At 35.5% G+C, this 27,470-nt stretch overlaps 1 protein-coding gene across 1 annotated transcript in view; it reads left to right on the top strand.

Annotated features, from left to right (window-relative positions):
* The window catches only part of LOC140165810 (uncharacterized), a 108,318-nt gene extending 83,072 nt beyond the window's left edge, over nucleotides 1-25,246 (top strand). The window contains 11 exon segments of the mRNA XM_072189133.1: nucleotides 1,431-1,549; nucleotides 1,985-2,036; nucleotides 3,625-3,687; nucleotides 3,689-3,744; nucleotides 9,171-9,237; nucleotides 19,880-19,999; nucleotides 20,344-20,432; nucleotides 21,791-22,509; nucleotides 22,512-22,562; nucleotides 22,565-22,710; nucleotides 23,815-25,246. Coding sequence (XP_072045234.1) covers nucleotides 1,431-1,549; nucleotides 1,985-2,036; nucleotides 3,625-3,687; nucleotides 3,689-3,744; nucleotides 9,171-9,237; nucleotides 19,880-19,999; nucleotides 20,344-20,432; nucleotides 21,791-22,509; nucleotides 22,512-22,562; nucleotides 22,565-22,710; nucleotides 23,815-23,913 — 1,581 coding nt within the window. The 3' untranslated portion in view covers nucleotides 23,914-25,246.
* Nucleotides 25,247-27,470: the final 2,224 nt, after the last annotated feature.

Below are 27,470 nucleotides of genomic sequence, written 5' to 3'. Positions count from 1 at the left end.
ATCATATCAACAATAATGATGATTAAACAAACAGCATAACTGCACCTTATACTATGTGTAAAAGTAAGCATATTAATAAAATAATTAAATGCAGACCCCGGGATGCAGACTCCCGTCAATATGGGTTGATAATTGGTTGTGATAACTAATATTAAATAAAGAAAATAATAGATAATTAATAATTAAAAGTCACCTCGTCATATTTTTTAAATCTTGAACAGTAAACTCAGAATCAATTGTGAAGGGCCTAAAGGGTATAAGATGTTTTAAATACATTTCAGGAAAGTGAAAACTTGATGGAAAACATTCAAGTGCTGCAAAATACTTTCCAGAAATGTATGCCAAAAATATTTTGCAATAACACTTTGACAACAATTGTAAAATGTTCTTGTATTTTTGTCATATAAAACGTTTTAAAAATGTTTCATGACCATTATATGCCCCAACATTTAAATGTTATTAAAGCGTTTTGACCAAAACCAAAACACGTTTATAACACATTTATAACGTTTTAAAAACATTTTTGTGTTTGCAGGGTGAAGTATGTTTACTCCCATCTCGATTGTTTTTGTTTTGTCTTGTGTAGGTAGCTCTCTTCAAATATTCCCCCACAAAATACATTACATTGATACGCACGTGTTTTGTTGAATGAAAACCATTGAACTACCTTGAATCGTTAATGTGTTTCATGATCGAAGTATATAGACAAATATTTAGATGTCATGAGTTTTAAAAGGGTAAACAAAAACAAAAACACATAATGTATCGACTTGGGATCCAATCATGTTGCAAAACTCAATAAAGGTACGGTGCGGTGCATATAAACTTATAATTAAACCGTCACGTTTTTAGCAACTGGTGCCTTAAGATGTCTAGTGCTATAGGGGTCGGGAATAGGATTTAGCCTATATTATAGGTTGAGGTAGCATTTAGTTAAGTTTGTAATTTCCAATTCTAGGTAGAGCAATAACATCTAGTAACTCATGCCATCAAGCAGTGCCCCTGGCATATTACTTTTACCTAGAACAACAATTGACCACAAATTGCTTCAGTTGAAAGTCACTTTCTGGCAACTGCATGATACGCCCCATACGCCCCTTTTAAGGTAAATTACACATGGTGGAGACATGTATGTAACTCATTCCCTAAATGGATTATGTACTGCCCCTAGCTTTATAACAATTTGTCAAGCAATTAATTTATTCACCATATACAGGTAACAAATGCAATAGGAGCTCTAGGTTGTCAAGAGATAATTTTTTAGGAGAATGTACTGAACTTCAAGGAAACTCTTAATATTGTTATGATTATCCAGGACTCATCACCAGAACTAGCCATGTCCAAAATTCATGTCTTTGAGCTCACTGAACTTCAAGGAAACTCTTAACATGCAATAAATGACATACCTGTTTTGTCTGATTTGATTTCAGGTTGGTCTTCTAGCTAGATTGGAGCAGGTTCTTGATTTATGCACTCATACCCTACGAGAAAAGACATGCTCACTGGAAGTTCTACATGCATTATCACAAGTCTTTGATCCAGGTGCAAGGTGAGTTTCCTAAATTCACAAGCAATTGCACACAAAAATCTGTTAATTTTCACGTGTACACAAATATAAAGACATTACATTTACAAAGACATGTACAAACTTCCACATCAAAAAACATATGACATAATGCACCTTAATTTAAACTTTTCTTAAGATCTCTAATGTGTTATTTCTCATGGCACTTCGCAATCTTTAAAAACTGCCTGGCCTGTTGACAATGCGAGTGCTTTCAGCTTTCTAGTACATTTCTGTTAAAAGAAGAAGAACAGGGCTTTAAAATGATTGTGTGTTAATAAATGCCTTAGTAGAAGGTTAAGAGGTTTTCCTTGTAGCTGTATTTACTCAGAAATTGAAGCATGCACGTTAATACTGAAGATTTAGAATATTAGGACTCTAGATATGAAATAATAATGTACATATACACTTTTTTTCTAGCTTCAACAAAGATGACACGTGGGCATCAGATTCATCTTACCCAAAGCCAAAGGTATAGTATATAAATACAATGTAGCATAATAATTATAATCATCTGTATAAATAATATTGAAATTAATAGTTAGTGTGAGTTATCAGTACTTGTTACCAAGTTTATCTATTGGTAGAATATATGACCGGATACTGTAAAACCTCGTCTACAAGCATATATGATGCTTTTGATGAAATCTAAAATTAATCCAGGTGCCATCCATCGATGAATTTATAACATTACTGAATTTGAGCAATTGAATTACAGATACAAACATATATACAAGCAAGTACTATTGTAAGACCAATCTATTGTATTGGCATATTTACAGCTCTTTCGTATTAATTTAGCTTTCATCAAAAACACTGTGCTCGTAGTAGGGTGGTCACATAAAAATTTCAAACCCACCCCTGGAATTACTTTTTCTGTCAGGATTGTTCCTGCTGCAAAATGATTTAAAAAACCTCTTGAATCAACTCAATCGGACAATCCGTTGCGAAGATACAGCCTTTTAAAGATTCTCAAAATTGGCCATTTTACCGCATTTTTAGGAAAATCCTGATTTTGTCATAAATTTGCATATTCACGGAGCGATAATTGTGGGAATAAAGCCAAAGAAGGCACGAGATGTATTGTTTTTGTTTATTTAATGTTCATTTATGCAAATATTAAAAATCCAGGGTCATAATTGCTATATTTGCTTCTTTACAACATTTTTAAAATGGCTGAAATCACAAAATAACTCTTTTGCCAGCACTTTTAAGGTAAATATATGTGACTCCTCGCCACAACTGAGCCCGGATGTCGCCAATCATCATTTTGAGATATTCAACCAAAATATTCTGCTTGAAATTAGCTTTAAAATGATGTATATCATGTCTATAGTACTTGACATTTAAGTAGTGAAAAATCAATAAAACAGTCAATAAATCCTTTCTTTCCTATTGTTTATTGTTAAGTTCGATGGAGCATATCTCAATAGTGGCACTGGCGACATCCGGGCTCAGTTGTGGCGAGGAGTCACATATGTGATTTTCACCATTGAGGGCGCTATTATGTGCCAATTTTGACCTTCAAAGGCCTGTATTTCCTAAACTACACAACCAAATTGTCTGATTTTTGCTCTGAGGGTCTAGATTGTAAAACTGAATATAGCATAATTGTACATCTTTGGGAAAATAGTTTTATTTGATGACAAAAAATATTTTGTGCGTAACTTTTTTATGCGTGACTGTACAAAAATGCTATATTCACCTTCATTACGAGCAGAATATTTTCTATCTAATTAGGTAGTCGGGTTTGCACAGAAGTTACTAGGAGACAAATTATATGGAATTCAAAATGCCCAAAGTTTGCCAACTGCTGCAGAATCAGTTACATTTTCACCATACATTGGCAGGGGTACACACAATAGCTAGCATTGTGGCCACCCTACTCGTAGACGAGGTTTTACGGTATGACCAAATCTGTCAATGATTAATTTACATTATTAAGATGAGCAGAAAATAATCTGAAGCTGACGAGAAAGAAGAAGATGATGATATAAGGGAAGGACATTTGAATAGAATTTTTGCTATGATTCTAACCATTTTGCGACTTCCATTTCAAGGGTTCTCTATTGGCTCAGCTAATCAACTTCTTTGGTAGCTGTGATGGATTTGAATTAGTTCGTCCAACGGCTCCAAGATGCACGGGACCTACCTATTGCACACCTTGCTGCTCTACTCAGGTAAGGAGAAAGGTCAAAAGATTAATTTACGGGTCAGAGGTTAACATTAACGGCATACATGTAATGAGCTTGCATAACAGGCATTATTGTGTTACGCTAAAACAACTCCATTTATGGGTATTTTACACTGGTTTTGCGATAAAAAATAAGCACCATCTTCCTCCTTTTTTTTCAAAAACCCAGATGTGAAACATGTTTTTTATTTTACTTGGCCTTATTGTGGTAAATAATTTTACATTGAAGTGTAATTTAATAGTTTGGTATTTATATACAACATACTTGGATAGAACAAACAAGTGAACAGCTAACCAACCCAAAGAGTTACAATTAAACAAGACAACATATAAACGAAGTCCCAGCCGGCACTCAACCTAACTGAAAAAAAAACCCCAATAGAACATAAACCCATGACCGTCCATTTATTAGTCATACACCCTATATATACATACTGATAAACAGTGGAGAAACTAGATGCTAATGTAGGCAGTTCGGGTATACAATACATACGACGGACATTACATACAGCGGCTGCGCAAAGGAGGCCATGTCCCCCTATCTAACAATTTTTTTGGGAAAAAGTGTCAAAATTTTCAAAAAATGGATGGCTTTTCCTCCCAGCTACATACACTTTTAAAAGTACATATCATTTATACAGTTTACTTTGAGGAATATCAAAAATATAAAAATGCCAATTTTTAATAATTTGCGATAAAATTTGTATTATATCGCAAATTTCAAAAAAATCAAAATATTTGATATCGGAGGACATTCCTCGTACTCAGAATGCAATTTGTGTCCGTTGTGCTCTCAACAATAAAAACTGCAAACGTTGCTATCTAATTCCTTAAAGTGTATGCTGGGATGAAAATCCGATCATCAATTGAAAATTTTGACCATTCGTATTGAAGATATAAATTTCCCAAAATGTCATTTTTTGGTCTTTTGGGGAAAAAAATGTATATCTTCAATACCAAAGGTCAAAATTTTCATATGATGGACAGCTTTTCATCCCAGCTGCATACTACACCTTTTTAAAAGTACACATCATTAGATTTACAATTTACTTCGCCATAAAAATTTGTATCATATCGCAAATTTCAAAAAGTTTTTAGATATATCAGAAAGACGTTCCACGTATTCAAAATGTAATTTGATGTGTCTGATGTGCTCTCGAATCCCACAAAACGTCGCTATTCGAGCCCTTAATTGGTTAATACTTAATTTATTACATATGTCACAAGCCTATAAATTGAAGAATGACATTCATGCGCTGTCCTGATGAAATGAGCTATAAAATAATAGTTGTCTATTCCAGATGAAACCCATACACCCCCTATGGAAGACATGACCTTAATCTTCCACACAGGGAGTGTAAATTTCAAAAGAGGTTACCTGAATGAAACACTCCATTCAAAATCTACACCCCCTGTGTGGGAAATTAAGGTCATATCTTCTACAGGGGCTGTATGGATTTCAACTGGAATAGCACAATTTTAGCTGCAGACAAATCATGAATGCTTCAGATGAAACACAAGCTACTTCATTAAAACTCCTTTAGGTCATTGTCGCTATCCAAGTGATTTTATCCGTTCATTAGTCGAGTCTCCATTGATACAGGTGTTATTGACATGTATTCAACTTTGCAACCGGAGTTTATTGCCATTTCAAATATGCACGATTCATCCATACCGATATATTTTCCTGCAGCTTCTCATGTGAATGTTATCAGTTTATCAGCATTCTTAACCCCATGAGAACTACCTGCCGATTGGGCAAAAAGAAGTTTTCATTATCAATTGGACCAATCACCAACATTGTTAGAATAATTTCACCACACAAAAAAATTGGGGTGAATTATTTGCAAAGCTCCATTCTGATTGGTGATTAAAGTGAAGATATCATGTAATTGACCAATCAGAGGCAATGTTAGATCGGCAGGTAGTGCTCATTATATATATATGTGGTAATAGTGTGTCATTACCATCAAGTGTTATTTGCATATAAATTAAATATCTCACCTTTTGTATGTACTGTTGAAATGTAACATTCGCAAACCCAAACTAAAGTCTGCACAAAAAGTAACTCCGCTGTTATAAATACGCCTATAGATTCATAACTAATAATTGTTTTCACAATATTTCAACATAAAAAGAAGGATGATTTATTTACGCGCATTTTGACACCCCATTTGTCAAATTTTGTTAATACAGCAGTGTTTTGAAAGAAAAATACCCTAATTTAAAAGTTGCAGTTATTTGCATTGTTTTGAAGTAAGCGCGAAGATAATGGCGGGCTTTACGTGTTTACAGTGCTGGCATTATAAACCATTGATCGCTGTAAACTGCAACTTTTAAATTCGGGTATTTTTCTTTCAAAACACTACTGTGTTGTTAATAGTGAACGACATTTGACGAATGGGATATCAAAATGCGTGTAAATAAATCATCCTTCTCGCTATGTTGAAATATTGTGAAAACAATTATTAGTTCTGAATCTATAGGCGTATTTATAACAGCTTAGTTACTTTTTGTGCAGACTTTAGTTGAAACACTGGAGTGTGTTCTGTCACAATTTGAGTGGTGAAGCATCTTCCATGTAGTAAACTGCATACAAAAAGTATTGTCTTGGGTATTAAATAAGATGATGAAATATTCACCAGATGAAAAAAAAAAACTAATTTCCATGATGGGAAATTTGTTCTATACATTATGATACCTCATTCAATTCTATATGATGTGATTTTAGAAAGATAGGGTACTAACCGCTATTGCAACACACTTTCCCGCCCAATCGAAATGGGCTCAGTACCCAGTATAAAACACACATTTTACAGAAATGTCGGGTTATATAAAGGGTATAAAAACGTTTTAATAACATACATAAAACACTTTTAAAAACGTGATGCAAAACATTCTAACAGAACGTTATTTAACTGTTGATAAAATATTTTGAAAAAAATGTTTGCCCAAAATATTTTGCAATAACGTTATAAAAACAAAATACTTTGCAATAACGTTATAAAAACGTATTAATGATCTTTATATAACCCGACATTTAAATGTTATTAAGGGGGTACTACACCCCTGGCCAATGTTGTGCCTATTTTTGCATTTTTCTCAAAAAATATAGCGCATTGGTGACAGGTAAGATATGCATATTATAGGGGCAAAGACTACAACTACTGCACTGAAAATTCAGCAACTCAAGGCAAGTAGTTATTGATTTATTGATCAAATATTGGTTTTCCCTCATTTTTGACTGTAACTCCACAACTGTTGTCTGTGCTGAAATAAAATTTCCAGTGCAGTAGTTGTAGTCCTTGCCCCTATAATATACATATCTTGTCACCTATGTGCTATAATTTTTGAGAAAAATGCAAAAATAGGCACAAAATTGGGCAGGGGTGTAGTACCCCCTTAAAACGTTTTGAGTAAATGGGGTTTGCTGGGTATGGTGTGACAGTTTTAGAGGCTTTTGCTATGTGTTGGAAAGAAATGTCAATGGAAATGTCCTATGTGAAGTATTAACTTAAGTCATTTTAGACAAAGTGAAGGAATTAAGGGTGTATTTTTGTCATTACCTCAATAATGTCCGAGATGTATTTCGTTTAGATGTTGTGAACAAAAAAGTGGTACCACCACCAGACGAATGTACTATTTTATGGGACATTAGTGGGTTTTTTTTGGGGGGGGCGGTTGCTTCTCATTTCAAAACTGCTGGAGTAATACAGCTTCCCTTGTGGCAACAAAATGTTCAGTTTTAATGGTAGTCTTCAATGTGCGATTGTAAAATCTGACTACCCACCTTTATTAAAGTGTGTTGCTGTGAGATAGTAAATATCATGCATAAAGTGAATAATTAGAATGTTTAAAGAGAAAGTTAAAGGTTTAACCCTTGTGCAGAGTTAAAATCCTGGTGGGAGTAAGTGGAACTTCTAAAGCAGATGAAATTCCTAGATGACCACAGTTTGATAGACCTATAAGAAATGGTCACTTTCTTATCCTGCTTTCCAGCTAAATAATTATTAACCCATTTGAATGTGGTTTGTCCAAGGAAATAACATGTCGAATTATTAATAGTTCTCTACCTTGGCCAAACCATCCCTTTCCAAGATTCAGATCATCTCTAGGGACCCCACCCACTCTGTTGGTGATCTAGATCCTTCTAGTCCTGAAATTGGTCTTTATGTTATTATATCTAAGCCTACTTGGAAGCTGATGATTGGTTAAGAATAGTTTGGTACAATCACACTAGGAAGCTTCCAACTGGACAACAATTATTATACTATGTGATTTCTTAATTCCATTTTAGTATGTATATGGGAAGAATGATGTGATTTAATTTAGTTAGACTTGTGATACTGAAGAGAAGAAGTAATAGTCAAGCTCCGCTTCTAGATAGCGATATATCTTATTGTATTGACACTATAAAACTACTATAATAAACCAGTAGATGTAGAAATACAAAACGTGTGAAGTTTGGATGTGTTAAATGTGTACCTAACCACGCTACCCTACCAACCAACTTCCCAACAGTTGCAGTAGCGGTTAGTGCCCTATCTTTCTCAAATTTAGTCAAATTGAATGAGGTATCACAATGTGTAGTACAAATTTCTCATCATGGAAATTAGTTTTTTCTTATTTAGTGTTAATTTCATCATCTTATTTACCTGTAACAATGCATGGTAGATGCTTCAATTTAAGCACAATGCATTTAGCTGAATCCAGTAAGATGTAAGTTGGGATATGTAATTATTATAAAATCAGGTTTGAAATTTGCAAATAAGTTCATCAGGATTGTAGGTAAAATAGATATTTGAAGATTCCTTTATCAAATTCATTTCAAAAGATCGTACATTTATGGCTTTAATGTTAAATATGAACAGCTAAAAATTCATTCAGTATGACATAATTTTCAATTTATTGTACCCCTTTGTATGTATACCGTGTGTCATAAGTCTGTTCCTCCCCCATAGGAAAACCATTTTAACATGCTTTAAATTAAACTTACACAATTAATTTGATATTAATTTGTTACTGGTTATTGTTTTGGATTAATATAAATGTCACTTAGCAATTTATTTGAAGTTGTTGTCTTTCTATGGTCGATAACCTCCAAAAGTCTGCAAACCTCGGTTATTATTGTTTTTCCATTGAAAATCAAGGTTTGCAGACCTTTAAATCTGCCATAACATACAAAATTAGCTCAAAAATTCTAGAACAACGGCCGACATATTTTTTTCGCTGCACTGAGCCTTAAGGTTCATTGCAGCTAGTAGCACAAAGGCAATTAAACAGAGGGGGTACTTCCGTATTGAGATTAGCTCCTGGAGAAGTCGAAATATAGGGCGGAACGGACTGTCGACACACGGTATATATTATACGATGTTAATCTTTGACTTTTCTTCCTGTTTGATTTGACTGCAGGCCATTTGGACAATGTTACCAACAGCTCTCCTCAGACACTGTAATGCGCTACTTCATGCCAACAGTGGTACGTATTTTATACTTAAAAATGTTATTCTTCTGTATCTGACACAGTCTGATCCAATCAGGGGAAAGGAGTCAGTTGTGCAAATTTTATTCCTGAAATCATTACATCACGAGCTCACTTGTTGTTTAGGCCTATAAGTTATGAGCTTTTTATTCAGCCAATTATTTTTATTCAGCCAATTCAACCAACCTCTACAATGTAAGTCGTGAGAACTTTGTTTAAACTTGTACTTTCTCGATATGCATTAAGTTGTTTCTTGCTCTCTGTTTGGCCTATATCTTAATTCCACATTTACTGTTTTTGTCTAATTAGATCTGATTACCTCACATATAAACATTTGTAAAATTGATATTCCTTTTGTCCTGACATCACAATTGCATGTTTGCAATAAGCAAAACAGAAGTTTGTTCAGCACTTTGTTATCTGGAGCTGAGTGAATTGTGCTTTTCATTCAAGAATCCAGATTATGTGTAATAATAATAATAATAAAATACATTTATAGAGCGCTATAAACGCAGTTTCCAAGCGCTGTACAATAAAATATCAATATCAATATATCCAAAATACAAGTTTTACCAAGATAAAAGATCAAGATACATAGCCTGACAAATTAAAAAGTATACCACTGCAAATATTATAAACAATTTATAAAACACTATGAACCAGCACAGAAAACCTATTTAAAAATACCCTTTAAAAACAACAGTTTATGCACACAAATATACTACTAGTAATCATTGGTAATGTAACCTTAAGCAAAACATATTTCAGACACACGGCAAATAATGTTATGGCGAAAATTATTTTAACAAAAATGCCTTAAAAAACAACAGGTTATGCACACAAATATAAAAGTAATGTAACCTTAAGCAAAACATTTCAGACACGGCAAGTAATGTTATGGCGAAAATTATTTGAACAAAAATGTTTTCAATTTAGATTTAAAACTTATGTGTCTGTCTTTTCAACTGATTCAATTTTCTTTTGAGTCAACCTTTACCCCATTAAAATGGTGAACATTTGTAGGCTATTGGTACATATAACTGCAATCAATTTTGTGGTGTGACCACCTGTCCTTGAAAAGTGGTTATGCCAAACCACAAAATATCTTTATTTTATTAGTGATATTGAAATCAAGCTACATGAGGGCATCAGATAACAGATTTGAATTAAGATGGATCTTGTGGCTGCCAACGCCTACTAAAAAAAACCCAATATATCTTGAATTTCGGCAAATAATCTTACATTGAATATTAAAACACAGACTTCTAAAAATATTCAATGAATATTGAATCACACAGACAGAATTCTAAAAATGTGCATTGAATATTGATAGACAGACACTTCAAATAATACACAGTGAATATATATATAAAGTACAAAGAAAATTCTAAAATTATTTATCTTTGAAAAGCTGCAGTTACTGTACAGTCCATATACCTTCCTCGAGTCAGTAAAGTAAAATCAAATTTTGAGAGTTTCTCGAAAACTAATTTTTTCAGGAATCTGATATGCTAGTTGGATTCCATGCATCATTTTCTTTGTATATCTTTACTACCTTTTATATACTTCTCATCATTACATTTAGAGATACAATAAAAAACAATACTGAATTACTGACTCGAGGAAGGTATACAGACTATAGTCGGAGATTGTATCATCAAACCCACATAGCATGAAGAATTTAGCATTGCTACATTAGACACCAACTCTAACTAAATATTCATTAACTAAACCATTTTAACATTGCTACTCTTTCATCATTTTTATGAACACATTGGATCGATCAAGAGCACATAGCACTCTTGATATAGTTTGAATTTTATCAATAAGTGTCACATTTACCATGGTTACGACAGTGTATTGTAACCATTGTGCATACCAAAAATACATCGTTGTTGCTGAGTAACTGACAGATTTTCATGGGCAATGGAAGTTGTCTATATAAAATTACAATTTGTTGAGGGGAACAGGATGCATATAACATGCATCCTGGAGCAGAAACTACTTGAGTGTTACATCACTTCATTTATGACATTGATACCTTTTTTGATTGTGCATTTTTTCAAACTTACAATGGTACAGTTGTAAAGAACAATGATTTTATACTGGTTCTTGATGTGGTAATATTTAACTGACGTCACGCGTCATTGTGAATCAAAATGATCACAATGCAGCCAAACAACTTTAATAAAAAAATTTTTTTTATATAAATAGTGAGATCTCTGTCATTTTGTTTTACACTTATTGGTTTTTGCCAGTGAGTTTATTGATCTAGGGGCAGGGCAATAGACCTTTTCAAACAGCCATTCTGATCAAACCCGAAGCATGAAATAAGTTCCCCTATCGCGCGCATATAAAAGTACCTCTTCAGCATCATGTACAGTGCAAAGTTCCAATGTGTAACAGGCATCATAAACAACAATGAACTTTCGACGGTCAATTATGGATGAGAGAGGTATTTTGCCAAGGATACTCAATGTTCAATCAAGCGTTTGGTGGTATGTCTTGTGGAAGAGGTGATGCTTAAAAAAGCGTTCTGTAAAAATATTTAACGGACAAAAAATGACGAGCAATTGATCTTTTCTTTCCATTAGTTTCTTATTGTGAAAAACCAAGTAGCTGAGGTGTTAGCTCAATATGCTAGGAAAATATTTGAACCAATGACCCCATGTTCATGTTGGCTTAATAAGCTGTATTTTGGCACAAAAGGGTACCATAATTCATGACATTTCTTGTACGCGAGTTTGGGTACAATTTGACGCCCTAGCTTACTGAATAATTAGCGCGGTTTCCGAACTTTTCCGATCTTGATATGAAATGGTCTATAATGAGTACCACCAGATGGGATGGGAGGTGGGTTTTCAAAATTTTAAACCTTCAATTATCTGGGGGAGGTACTTCAGGCAAAAAATTGACCTATGTGCATAGGTTCAAATTGCTCAAAATATGTGACCTCCAAAAATATGACCCATTCATATAGAAGCCTCTAAGAAATGCCAATTTTGAACTTTCGCTATAGTGCTGGTAACCAGAAAAAGCCAAAAAAAAACTACCCTAGGCTTTTGTATTGTCAAGTTGACCAAAACAAAGACCATACACATAGTAACATCATGAAACAATGATCCATTGTTATAGTAAGAGGTGAACATTTGTGATCTGATAACCCACGTTTTAAGGGCTTGACCAAAAATGCCCTCCCCCATACCTGTGTTACTCATTATTGCACCACATTGTATTGTAATGCTATATGGCAGGGGAAATAACCAAAAAGTCTAAATCATAATTATATTGAATCCAAATTATTATATAAATTACTCTCAGTTTTACAATTCACCGCTAAGTATGAAGCTACTCTACATGATGTGTTAAATCAAATAGTATGTAGTGAAACCATATGCAGTCACATGTCAAAATGATTAATTTTTATGTACATGCTTTAAAGGAAGTTGACCTGATATATTTTGAAAATGGAATTCTTTAAAATTGATGTATAACATAAAATATCGTCCCTTTCAAGCATCAATGCAAATAGAACACGTAAATGTTTCTTGTAAATGGAACTAATTCCTTATGGAATTACTAAAATTTCTACAGCATGATAATCATGATAATATAGTCTGCCATGTTTTTATTAAAGGAGTGTTTCGTGATCCTAGCATCCTCTTTTTATGACATTTTTCAGTACATATCCACGAAAAAAGCCTATTTCCAAAATTTCAGTTGATTCCGATTTTGCGTTTGCGAGTTATGCATGATTACGTGTATTACACTGCTCCATAGACAATGCGTTGTAATTTTGTTCTGGTGCACCAGAACGAAATTCAAATTTCACGATATCTTTGCAAAACGAATTAATCTGCAAGAAATATTTTGTACATAAACATTATGTAGCCAGAGGTTTCCAGTGATATAAAAATCTCAACTTTTTTTTGAGAAAAGTGGGGGATGAGGCTGTGGATCACGAAGTGCCCCTTTAATGATATTCATGTAATAAATTGATATCAAATGAAAGATCCTATTTTTCTCATTAACAAATTGAAATCAGGAGTGACAAAATCAGTGTATTTCCAAAGATATAATTAAAAAAACTGTCGAATTAAGTCTCAAACGTGGTATACCACAGTTTTGACTAATTCAACAGTTTTTTGATGATTTCTTCGGAATACATACCCATTTGGAACTCCTTATTTCAATATGTTAATGAGAAAAATATGAGCTTTCACCTGATACCAAAAACTGCATTTTGATGGGATAAAGTGGAGGGGGGGGGATGAGGCTGTCAATCAGGTTACCCACCTTTAACTCATAATAAATGAAGAATTATCAGAGACATTCTTTAATACTGCTTTTGTTTAGATTACCCAGTTTTGGTTACAAAACATTGTCCCTTGACAAACATGACGTGTACACATTATTCACAGTTTGACAAAGAATCGATCAAGCACTGCGAGATTTTCTCATGAATATTGGAGCGTGTGGGATGGTAACATTATACATTCACTAATGTAAATAACATCCATCTTGGTTAATGTTTAGATAGATATATATCACATAGTTAACCTCATGTCTGGCTTAAGATTCTAGTCACTAGGGATGTTTTGTCATCTACACATTTCATCTCTTGCATCACATACTGTCGTATCTCACATTTTTTACGTTTTCAAGATATATGGTGATGTTGGATTATAGATACATCAAATTTCAAAACTAAATATTGTGTAATTAGTGAGATATTAATTGGATCATTATGGTATGAGTAAATGCATTTTATGAGTTGGAGTTAGAGTTCGATTTAGAGGTAGAGTTACAAGTTGGAGTTAGAGTTGCAATTTAGAGTTCGATTTAGAGTTACAGTTACAAGTTGGAGTTAGAGTTGCATTTTACAGTTATAAAAATTCATAAAAAGTAAACACTCTTATGGTATATGTTAGACTTTTAAAATTGTGCATTTCACATACTGTCATATCTGTGTCATATCTCTAACACTGTCTAATTCGATCACCATATACTCACATTCAAGCATTTTCACATAGTGTTATATCTGCATCATATTCGCCAAATCAGGACAAGATCCCCTACAACTGAATTTCCCATACTGTTGTGTTTCTATTGCAAATTTCTAATGTTGTGTTTCTAATGCAAATTTCACTCTAATGCAGTCGCCGATTCTCAAACAGATCGGGAGCAGATATGGAAATAATGTGTTTCACATTGGGAATCTGTTTGAATTTATGCCATATAAAACACGATATAATTTTAGAAAAGAAAATTACTTCATAATGAAAGTCTTTTTTTAATGTTAGTTACTATGAAACACGTATACACATGCAAAGCAACATGCATGACACAAATGTATTCCAAAAGAATTTCAAGCGCAATTTTCTCGGAAACTTAATGAGATATATGTGATGCAAGTGACGATTTGCGATCTGTTATATCAAAAATATGGACAAGCTTCCTTGATCATTTATTATCATTAGCATAATCTATAATAAATTACTGAGTTTGGCGAATTGGTAAGGCTAAAAACTTCTACGCTTTTACATTGTTTCGAAAACGGATTTTTATGCTATGTAGAGTAAGGTTGTCCGCACCCCAATAAAACGTCCAATTTTGTTTTTGTTTACGTTAAGGGTGTCAAATTATGTTAATTAGTTTCAAAGGCAGGGCAAAGGCAGTGGCAGCGCACGTGCATGCCAAAAAGTTTTCATGCCAACACAATACCTTCTGTTTTGGCATTGGTGTGAAGATACTATGCCTGTAGTCTGGATGGTCATTGAATTACCTATTATACAGTCACACACAGTATTATATAATATAATACCAGGGACTGTGTTTGAACACCTAATTAGTCACACATCAATAAAGTCAACATTTACTCAAAAGGATGAAATGTCCTTTTTTTATTTTTTTCAACATCTCATAATGTCCTATTTGTAGGTCAAGATTGCCATCATGAACATCTAATACCTATAAGGGACGCACCATTTGATACTCGGTGAGGGGTAGGAAGTTAGGGTCGGGGAAAGAAATTTTTGTCGGCGAATTATTTTTGCTGGCTTAATTTTTTTTTTTTTTTGTCGCCTGGCGCAAGTTTTTTTTTTTAATTTCATGCATTTATACACAGTTAGGTGGGGAAAGGGGTTTTTTTAGTGTTGGTGGGGAATGTTTGTTTTTTTTGCTCATGTAGTGGGTGAAGTTTTTTTTCAAAACTTCATACCCCCACCCTGAGAATCTAATGATGCGTCCCTAAGGGCTGTTGGTGTAGCAAAGTGAGGAGGGTATTATAGTTTAATTGTGCTAATTATAATATGGTGCAATTGCCTATTTGCCTCTCAAACCACTGAATTTTATTTACCATGAATAGGCGTACTCTGCTCTTTGTGGTAATGCTATGTTATCAGCATTGTATGATCATAATAATATGAAACAGAGTGTAAGGAAATGTGAATAAAATTGTTTCATCTGCACAGTGGTGTAGCCAGGACTTTTTCAGAGAGAGACAGGGGGGGGGACAAGGCAAATTTCATGCAGGGGGGGGCAATTGTCACAAATGGGCTAAAAAGTAAAAAGTACAACAAATTTATCCAAAATGGGCTAACAAATAAAAAGTACAACAAGTATGTGCATACAAATCTTTAATATCTGTCAGCCAGCATACCACAGGGGGCCAAGAGGGAATTGAGTAAAATTGTGTTCATCCGCTCAGTGATGTAGCTAGGACTTTTGCAGGGGGCAGCAAGGTAGGCCTATGACTTTTGCAGGGGGCAGCAAGGTAGGCCTACATTTCAAGGTGGGGACAAACTTGGACGAAAAATGGTACAAAATGGCCAAAAGGTACAACAAATTTGTCCAAAATGGGCTAAAATGTACTGTAAATGCATAAAAATCTTAAATATCAGGGCGGCCAGCATCAAACAGGGGCAAGACTTCTCACGGTGGATATGATATGGTGGCAAGAAGACTAACCCTTGCTTCGATCACGATGTAATTGCAATTTCAAGCCATTGATTTATATGGAAAGGATACTACATATTATATTTCTAAATGATATATAATATCTCCTCTCATACCATTAATCACATTAAATAAAACATTTACATGTTCACAAAATATAAAAAATTTACAAACCGCGAAAGACTCTGACCGCGCAAGACGGGTGATCGCTAGTTGACCTAATTAGTCACTTTCAGGCCTAGGAGCGCTTACTAAATTCATGAAATGAAAGTCAAAATTGGGAATTTTACACACAAACATTAAAATACAGCATACCTAAAGTCAAAATCATAATTCTGTGCCAATAGGTTTAGATGTTAAGTTTATTTATACCTTTAACACAACTTAGTTGTACAGGCACATTATAGTGTGGGTGGTTAGACAGTTCCGTGAGAAATTCAGTAGATGCTTATTGGGGAGGAAAGCTAAGTAGGTTGAATATGCTAATATTTGTGTCATCTAATGATGTTTTGGACTAGTTTGGACGGTGCATAACTATATACATCAACATACTGTAGATGGAACTGCCATCTTTTTAGCACAATTTCATGATTTTGTGGCAACAGTCTGGGTCAGTGGTATCCAGTGTAAATATGCTTTTCATTTTTAACTGGGCTCAAAAAGAAACTTATATATATTTTTTTTTCACATGGTCATATCTTGAAAATCTGTCCATCAAAATGAACCAAAATAACATACAGGATACTCTACTTTAATGACATGTAAATATCCAAACGGTTACCTTATTAATACAACCGAAAATGCACTGGCATGGAACATCTTGCTGCATCATATGTCCCAGCCTGGAAATATCGGCAAGATAGAGTTTAAGGCACATGAAGAAGTCAAAACAAATGAAGATATCTGTGAGAGAGTGTTAGAGCACACATGTGTCCATGTTCGCCTATGTCGGGGTGTGTTTATGTTCGTTAGGTACAAGTGTTATTTTTGTGAGGCAATCCTGAGACAGGAAAGTCGACATTGCTGTTACAATTGCTTTACACACATATCAAATGGGTTATGACATATGGTCCAGGAAGCTGTCCCATGTCAGTGCATTTTGCTGTTAGGCAACTGTGTGGTTACCGACATGTGTTTACAGTAGAGTATTGAAGTAATCCTGTATATAATTTTGATTCATTTTGATGGACAGTATTTTAAGATAAATGACCTTTTTCTTTTTCTTTTTGAGCCCAGTTTAGGTTGATGGAGATAACCAGCCCCCCCCCCCTGCCACCCACAAACACACTACCACCTAAGAACAAAATTATTTACTAATTCAGAGATGCCAGTTTTCAGGTTTTAACCTGAATTCATGTTTTTGTGAGTTCAAATTCCTGCGTTTTTATTTATTTTCAGCCTGTTTTGGGGCTTTTTGGCCTGCATTCACATGCTTTTTCAGATTTTCTGACCAGTTTCAGGTTTTTTGAGTGAAACTGACTGGCATCTCTGCTAATTACAAGTCCTGGTGAAGCTTTCATTAAAAATACAGAAAGAAGATGAAGAATAGTATTAAGGGGGTACCAACCCCCTGCCCAATTTTGTGCCTATTTTTGCATTTTTCTCAAAAATTATAGCGCATTGGGGACAAGTAAAATATGTATATTATAGGGGCAAGGACTACAACTACTGCACTGGAAATTTTATTTCAGCACAGACAACAGTTGTGGAGTTACAGTCAAAAATGAGGGAAAACCAATATTTGATCAATCAATAACTACTTGCTTTGAGTTGCTGAATTTTCGGTACAGTAGTTGTAGTCCTTGCCCTATAATATACATATCTTACTTGTCACCAATGTGCTATAATTTTTGAGAAAATGCAAAAATAGGCATAAATTGACCAGGGGTGTAGTACCCCTTAAAGATACACACAATAATAGTCGCTCAAAATGCAAAGCAGTGAACATTGAAAACAGAATTAATGTATGGATGTACTGAATAAATATATTTAATGTAATTTGGCCGACTTGATGAATCTGGATTTGGTTTTCATTCCGTTTCTAATATAACATTGTAGATTTGAGTTTGAAGAGATTTACTATTTACATGTTAGGATTGGTTTGTCATCATGCAGAACTTGATTTATCATATAAGCGACATAATGAAAACATGTCTGCTGATTATGTTAACATACTTCTATCTGTTTGATGACTAGGGCCCAGGGCTGTATATTTTAAAAGGAAATTTATGTTGTGTTAAAATTAAAGATGAATTCAAAAAAATATGAAATTGTTACTCTGATTTTAACTTGCAAAATTATTCCAGACTTTTAGAGACAAGGGATTATTTTTAGTCTGTATTAAAGTGTCAGAAAAATGAAATGTCTTATCCTTATAAATCTGGTTCTTTAAATCTGTTTGTATATTTAAATGATTACTCTGTACAGGGAAACACTTGGGTCCTAATGGTCCAGCTCAAGCAAAATGCTCAAGCCAGACTAAAAGCCTATATGTGACACAATATGGTCCATGGAGGCCAAAGGAGGCATTTTTGAATTGAGTTAATATAAAGTATAATTATATATTTACAAACATTAAAGATGGGTGACCCAGTCGACAGCCTCACCCCCACTTTTCCTGTCCAATTGGAGATTTTGGCATCAGAGGAAAGTCAGTGAAATTTTAGGCCTAAGATATATTCTGTTTAGATGTTATGAATGTAAAAAGTAATATCCTCATCCCTAATTGTGGTATACCACAAACCCCATTCTATGGTCATGGTGAAACATGTTTTTGCTTCTAATATCAAAACAGCTAGTGCAATTTACCTCATATCTTGGGAATTGGATTATTTTGGTACAAACCTCAATGTGAGGTACAAAAACACAATACGAAAAATCTGACCTACCTTTAAGCTATCATATACTGTAAACACATTGAAGGTTTAGCATACTTGATTCTTACGTTTTGTGAAGTTTATTTTCTTGGTTTTCTTTTACTCCATATTTTTACCATTATCTCAATTTCAAATTTGCCACCTTTGGCCTCCATGGATCAGATTGTGTCCGTAAACTGGCCTGTGTGGAAAGAAACAGAATTGAAGATAAAGAACAAGACCACTCCCAACAAATCATGTGAATAATGTTACTGTCAGCCTTTGGGTCAAATGATATTGAATGGACAATATTCTAACATGTATTGTCAAGTAAAACAACATTTCATTGCAATATAGGTCTATTGGGCTATTCCATTTAAAATCCACACTCCCCCTGTGGAAGATTTTGGAATATCTTCCACAGGGGGAGTATGAATTTCAAATGTTAATTCCATTTGAAATGCATACTCCCCCTGTGGATTTTAAATGGAATAGCCCATTCCTTCAACAAACAGTAATCTCTTGGAGAGGAAATTCAGCAAATGGTAACCTAGTTCTTTCCTGAAGTTGTTGATGTTAGAAGTGGTCATCTCTGTTTATGAGGAAAGACTTGTTACCAAACATTTTGGATCAGCTTCTGACACCAACAACTTCAGGAAAGAAGAAGTTGTGTTGCCAGTCTGGTGAAGAGCTGTGTAGTAGCTTGAAAGAAGCTCTATGATCCAAAATATGGATATGATATCAGTTGCTAAAAACTTACCTTTATTCCACCTTTTTCCTTCTTTGTATCGTTCATTGACATCTTTTTGTTTTATCTTATTTTCCAGGATTTGGTATGTTCTCATCTACTCTCCTGCTCTGATAGGCAACTTTTCCAACAAGATGTTCCACCGGGTGAAATGCCTGCTAATCTTGCTGGCCAAAGGGCTGCATATGTTATAGTAGAGGTAAATTATATTTAATAATTGTTGTTAAAGAAAACTTTCAGTATTATTTTCAGCACTCATGGTACTTATGAGTATGAAACTTAACACATGGCCGTCAACTCTCACACATTGAGCATAAGAGTCACACATTCGGGCACTCTTCATACTCTCACACCAAGGTAGTAAAATCTCACGCCAAGGTAGTAAATTGCTAGCAATTGCACCTATTTTGAACTGGGACATCGAACCACCTTGCGGTGGCAGTTGAAATGCCACAATTTGGCAGTCTAGAGGTGAAACACATACAATCCAAAACGTAATCAATGAATCAGTGTACTAAGTATGTATTTGCTTTACCTTTCTAGTCTGTTATGAACCTGCTGTCTGTGGTGAAATCAGAAGATGTAGATGCTGAGGTTAAGGTGCAATATTGGCAGGAAACTATTCTAACCAGGTAAGGAACAGATGTCACTCAAAACAGGTGTATGTCAGTACAGGTGCTTTTAACAATAGGTGATGTGATCAAATGAAATGGGTCATTTGTTTGACTAAAGCTGAATTTATACTCGATCGCTTTCGCAGAAAAGTGATCCTCACGCATGCTCACTGTTTATATTTCCAGAGCATCAAGCTGATCAATTGATTCAAATCGCTGAGGCAAAAACGATGTTGCTTTTGCGAGTTGAAGAAATCTCAACTTCCCAGCGATGTTGATTGACACGTGAATGCATCAACCAATCATTTTCATCTAACTGAATCATTATTTTGCCAATTAATTTACCTTTCTCAGTTATTAACTTTCGGTGATGAATTAATTAAAAGCAATAATTATTGACAATAATGGATGTTCTGAAAATGTATTTTGTGGCATTTTTTTAGAACATTTTAATTGTCATCTGCAATCACTATCGCCATGATAAGTATAAATGCAAAAGTGATAAGTGATGCATCGCAAAATTCAGCAATTGCCCATCACTTTCCAAAAGCAGTGCAACGCAACCGCTTGACGATAGAGTATAATTCGGCCTAGTTGATGCGATCTGATTCTGATGATTCTCTGGTGCCAGCGACATTACAACGCTTTAAATCCTCTAGAAAAATGCATTATATAAATCATAATTTTTATTTATTCAATATATTCAGTCGTACATGATATTCGTGCTCACAGAAGTTGAAATTCCATGAAATTGAGACTCATGGTTTATAAATTAATATATTTATGTTGCAGACAATAATGAAAAATGGTTTCAACACTTTTCTTACCATTGTTGATTTGAGTGAGAGGTTAAGTTACTCATCTTGTTTGATCCTGTCACAAATTGGACTTCCATTGGAAATACACAAAACCCCTATGGAAGACATGACCTTAATTTCCCACACAGGTGTAGATTTAAATAGAGTCGCTCATTCAGGTAACTCCATTTAAAATTTAAAAGATTAAGGTCATGTCTTCCATAGGAGGTGTATAGATTTCAACTGGAATAACCCATTCTCTGCCAGAATACCTATTTCACTGTGTGTTTTAGGGTTAGATTTTAAGCTTTGGATAGCAGATGTGAATCCAGTGTTATTAAAGTGGTCACAAATTACAGGAATTTAAAGGCTGTATAGCTGAGAGTTTGTACTAGCAAGTCGTTAATCATGCATTATGTTGGACATTTTACAGGATAAAAGTACAAGCAGGACATACCGTGTCTGTTATTAACTTATGGTTTGCGTACTCAAAATAGGAACATGTGTCCATTCAATGTTAGAGTTTTAGGAGATTTTTCATTACAGATTTTGCAATAATTATGCTCCTTTCTTCCACAGGTTAAAACGTGCTCTGGAGGAAGAGACCAGTCCACAAGCATCAAGTCCAACCGACTCCACAACGCAACAAGGTAACGGTCACCTGTCCTCATCTCCTCCAACATGGATGTCCCCATCAGGCAACGAACCCCGATGCTCCAACGACTGGAGTAGCGGCTCTGAAAGTGAGCCTGTAAGTCACAGCAGTAGATCTTGTCAGACCATGCCTTGCGTCGTGGATAGTATACCACCAGAGACCCTGGATCTTATAGATAGGCTTACACACAAAGACACTCATTCAAAGACTAGTGACCAGGAGTCTAGTAGTAGCAACACTGGGAGTGGTGGTAGCACAGGTGGCGGTGGTGGTACTCCAACGGCAGATAGCAGTACACCGCCTCTACCTTTGCCAGAACTGTTAGCTGCAATTGTAGTTGAGCATGGAGAGGATGTGTGCTTCCCGTCAACATCATATGCTGCTGATCCTCTCTCTGTCATTGATATACGCACGCCAGTGGATATAGTACCTCAAGAGGTTATCATAAAGACATCCAATAATCGACGCGAGGTTATTCCTGTAGGATCTATAGACTCACGAACACTGCAAGGCCCTGCTGTTTACATGGGCGCAAGTACTATGGCCTCGGCAGCGGACTCTAGCGATAGTTCATCTCTTGTGTCCACGGTACCGTCTGTTCCTAGATCAGCAAGTGAACTCGGGAATACATGCCGTGTGTGCTTCGAGGAGAGACCTCGCCCAAGAACTGCCTGATTCGACCCTGCAGATGCTCCGGTCGGCGGCGAGTATCCATCGACAGTGCCTTGTCAAGTGGATTCATATCTCCGGAAATAGGCGATGCGAAGTTTGCAATGCACGATTCAGCTATGTGCCATTTTCAGAACGAATGCGTGGGTTTATGGATAAATTCAGACAGAACCGGGTAAGTACATATAGCATGACATTGCAATCTTATCGTCGTTGGGCAGGAAAAATCTCCTATGTGTCATTGGCCCCTGGACATGTTTAAAAGTAAAACCTGTTGGCAGTTTTGTTTAAACATGTTCAGGTGCCACAAGCACATATGAGATTTTTTCTGCCCAACTATGTTATGTAATATAATGATTTTTTTTAATTGAAGGTTTGAAGTGCAAATTAAAGATAACAGCAAAAGAACACAATATATCATAAATGTGTAAAAAAATTAACAAGATCAAGCAGGAGTTTGTGGACCAAATAAACCGGACCGACCACAGAATTATGCACTGAAAACATCAAGATTGAACTGGTGGTTTATGTTCACAAAATATAACATGTGATAACTAAACTTTCTCACTAAATGTATTTGAGAGTCACATCTTCACAGATCCCCATACTGCTGCTGCCAGGTTTGTATCTGACATCTGGGCGTAACCCCTAGCCACACTGCAGTATATACTGTGTCTAAAGTTGAGAGTAACTCCATGTTGGATTTTGTAGTGGCAAATTCAAACTGTGCGCTAACCTAATCCCGCGGTGCATATACACACGCATAGAAGGGTGATTTGTTATTGATGGTGCCCAGTCATCAAATTGTCTGTATGTTGGAGACGCAACCGCGTAAACGCACTGTCACTACAAAATGCAACATGGTGTTACTCTCAACTTTAGACAAGATACAGTCAGTGGCGTAGCCAGTGGGGCAGCTGCCCCACTATGAGAAGTCTTGCCTTCCCTGTGAGAGGTTTTTTTGTAATTTTTAGCCCATTTTTGTCCAAGTTTGCCCCCTGGAAGTTTGCCTTCCCCCCCCCCTCTGAAAAAGTCCTGGCTACGCTGCTGGATACAGAATAGTTTGTAGCTCTAGTTTGTAGCTCTGATCAGTACCCAAGCAAAGATATATATATGAGGTTACAGGTCATTAGGTTCACTTGGGGTCATTGTGTAAATATTGGGGTTTTTTAACCACAAAACTTATATCCGCCCTTCTGGCAGGGGCACATTTTATGCACCGTTATCTACTTGTTCTAATTTTTTCTTTCTTTCTTTAATATATCTTTAATATCTACAGAGATGGCGTAATGCAGCATTTGCTGTCCTGGTTGGTCTAGTAGTTATCCTCTACCTTATCATCTTTGCGGTTTTTCCTGGTGGAATTATGAATGTTTGACGCACGAGGTGGAGGCTCCTGCTACACTACGGCGTATAGATATCTACTGATATATATAGTATACAGATTGGTGCAATGGTTTTTAAGAAAAAAACGGTTTAAAAAAACAGAGAGTACATAATGTTGATGTAGATTTTATATGATAAACTATTTTGAAAAATTTAGTACCTTCTTCTTTTTTTGTTGTTGTTGACTATTTCAATTTCATATATGTTCTATGTTTCAACAAAATTATATGTATATTATGCACTGTTATATACTGATAACACCCACATAGTACCAATCTTTGAAATTAATATATAGTATGTATATGAATCTATAAGATAGCATCGTATCGATGGGGCATTTTCTTCATGATAATTGATACGAAATATAACACTTTGATCTCTAGATCTATTATTTTATTTAATATTTTTATCAATCAATAGTTGATATTTAATACTTCATACATGCATGTTACCTGTTAAAAGCAGATTTTTGGTTTTTTTAAATACCTTCCTACCATCATTGATTTATTTTGTTAAAAGTTTCAGAATTATGATTTTTGGAAGCGGTTACACCAATTTTCTTTAAATGTCACACATGTGTAAATGATTGCTGTGAATACTAATTCCATAGCAAAATAGGCATGATACTCGCAGGTACCGTAGGGTGGTGCAACCCCCCTCCTCAAATTCACAAAAAGATCCACTTTTCGAGGGGGGGGACATAACCCCAAAATGGCAAAATTCTAAATGTTTAGAGGGACCATTAAAATCTGACCCGAAAAGTCCATTTTAGGAAGGTTATGTGCACTTTTTGCATATGAGGACCCTTTTTGGCCACAGCAATGCACTTGTGCCAAATGTTGATGCATCGAATTCACTCCCTCCTGCGGGCTCGTGCATTGGACGCATCAACATCTCAGCTTGTGCATTATTGAGTCCAACGTTCTCTCTCAACAAGTGATACGCATTTAACCTAGAAATATGGAATTTTTTTAGTATCTGGGAACCCGATATACATAAAATCTTAAGAGATAATCAAGTTTAGACAAAAGTCATGAAATTTGATAACACGATGCTCAACCGTAATATGATGCCTATTACGTCTTTTAGGGGTAACCATGGTAATTACCAGAGATGTTTGATCTGATTGTTGACTTAAAGGTCATGTGAGACATATTACTATGTGCAGTACTTGATGTATTGAGGGATGTTATGAATATTTTCTTCAGTATTACATGTGGTCAAAATCTATAAGCACAAGGAATTTATAAGAGAGAATTCGGACTTTTAAAGCCTACATGTGTGTTACTCGATGTAAGGAGGGATGCTGAGAATATTCCGTAGCCATTTTTGTCTCGCCTGATAAGGCAGGAGACTATATAATCACTTTTCCGTGCGTATGTGTGTGTGTGTGTGTGTGTGTGTGTGTGTGTATGTGACAAATTTGGTTAAAGTTTTGGTTAAAGTTTGCCTTCTGCCTATTTTCTCGGAGACTATGAGTCGCACATTCCTCAAACTTGGTGGGTGGGTGCATCTTGACCCGAGACAGAACCGGTTTGTATTGGTTAGTGCGTCAAGGTCACTGAGGTCATGTAGGGGTCATCTGAGTTCAAATTAGTAAAAACTGTCGTATGGGCATGAAACTTGGTTGGTACAGTCAACATTTAAAGCCAAATTTTTGGAAGGTCATTTCAAGGTCACCAGGGGTCATCTGAGGTCAAATTAGTAAAACTGTCGTATGGGCATGAAACTTAGTTGGTACAGTCAACATTTAAAGCCAAATTTTGGAAGGTCATTTCAAGGTCACCAGGGGTCATCTGAGGTCAAATTGGTAAAACTGTCGTATGGGCATGAAACTTGAGGGGTACAGTCAACATTTAAAGCCAAATTTTTGGAAGGTCATTTCAAGGTCACCAGGGGTCATCTGAGGTCAACTTAGTAAAAACTGTTGTACAGGCATGAAACTTGGTGGGTATAGTCAACATTTAAACCCAAATTTTTGGAAGGTCATTTCAAGGTCACCAGGGGTCATCTGAGGTCAAATTAAGTGAAACTGTTGTACGGGCATGAAACTTAGTGGGTACAGTCAACATTTAAAGCCAAATTTTTGGAAGGTCATTTCAAGGTCACCAGGGGTCATCTCAGGTCAAATTTAGTACAAACTGTTGTACGGGCATGAAACTTGGTGGGTACAGTCAACATTTAAAGCCCAATTTTTGGAAGGTCATTTCGCGGTCACCAGGGGTCATCTGAGGTCAAATTAGTAAAAACTGTTGGTCGGGCATGAATCTTGGTGGGTACAGTCAACATTTAAAGCCAAATTTTTGGAAGGTCATTTTGAGGTCACCAGGGGTCATCTGAGGTCAAATTAGTAAAAACTGTCGTATGGCATGAAACTTGGTGGGTACGGTCAACATTTAAAGCCAAATTTTTGGAAGGTCATTTCGAGGCCACCAGGGGTCATCTGAGGTCAAATTAGTAAAAACTTTTAGATGGGCATGAAACTTGGTGGGTAAAGTCAACATTTAAAGCCAAATTTTCGGAAGGTCATTTCAGGGTCACCAGGGTAATCTGAGGTCAAATTAGTAAAACCTGTTGCATGGGCATGAAACTTGATGGGTACGGTCACCATCAGCCAGATAATCGTGCCCAGCCGATAACCACCAAATTCATTTACCTCTACCAAAAGTAATTGCGAAAGCAGGCGAGACTCGTGGTTCGAGAACCGCCTTGTTTACTTTGGTATTACATGTACCAGGTAGTAAAAATCTGCAAGCACAAGGAATTTATAAGAGAGAACAATGATTTATATAAAGCACATATAGAAAAACACTGGTTGGCATCTGTCATTAAGATTGGTATCGATATTGGCACCGGATCTTAGCTAACAAAATATTTTAAATAAACAATATTGATGTCTTAGAAAGAATTTGCATTAGATACATGTGCACATAGCATCTGTAATTTGCATGTGCACACTAAACTTAATTGTGACGTGTCATGTCAAAAGGAGACACTTTTGGGCAGGTTATCAATTTTGAGGTTTTTACATATCTTAAATATAGAGATATTTTGCTCCACAACGCCGTTTTCCCCAAGGAATAGAACATTCCTAAGCGAAGATATTGAGTTTGTAAGGTATGGTATTATAAAATTGGAAATTGAGATATCGGCCTTTGAAAATATTATTGACAATGGTGAGAGTAGGAATTACCTTGAAAAATGTCTCAAAAAAATACAAGATGCCAGTTATATTCTGGTCTGAAACTATCAGACAATATTTTAAACATTAATAGCATCACAAATTCGCAATAAACCCAAATTGTGAAAAAAATCACCCCAGTCAGATTTTTGTCTATTTCTCCATTTACGATCCTGCCCAAAAGTGTCTCCTTTTGACATGACACGTCACAATTTATAGGGGATTGGACAAGTATGCCCCAAATCAAAGTTTATCTGGTACATGATAAAATAATGTATTTTCCCATCTATGGGTGACATTCAAAATGGCGGAGTTTGGTTCTCCTGTTAACTTCCTTGGTGTGACAATAATAGTGTGTATTTAGAATT

The sequence above is a fragment of the Amphiura filiformis genome, chromosome 12 (genome assembly GCF_039555335.1).
Source record: "Amphiura filiformis chromosome 12, Afil_fr2py, whole genome shotgun sequence".
In the NCBI taxonomy this organism is placed as follows: domain Eukaryota; kingdom Metazoa; phylum Echinodermata; class Ophiuroidea; order Amphilepidida; family Amphiuridae; genus Amphiura; species Amphiura filiformis.
The sequence above is the reverse complement of the archived record's forward strand: the minus strand, read 5'-3'. Positions and strand labels throughout refer to the sequence as shown.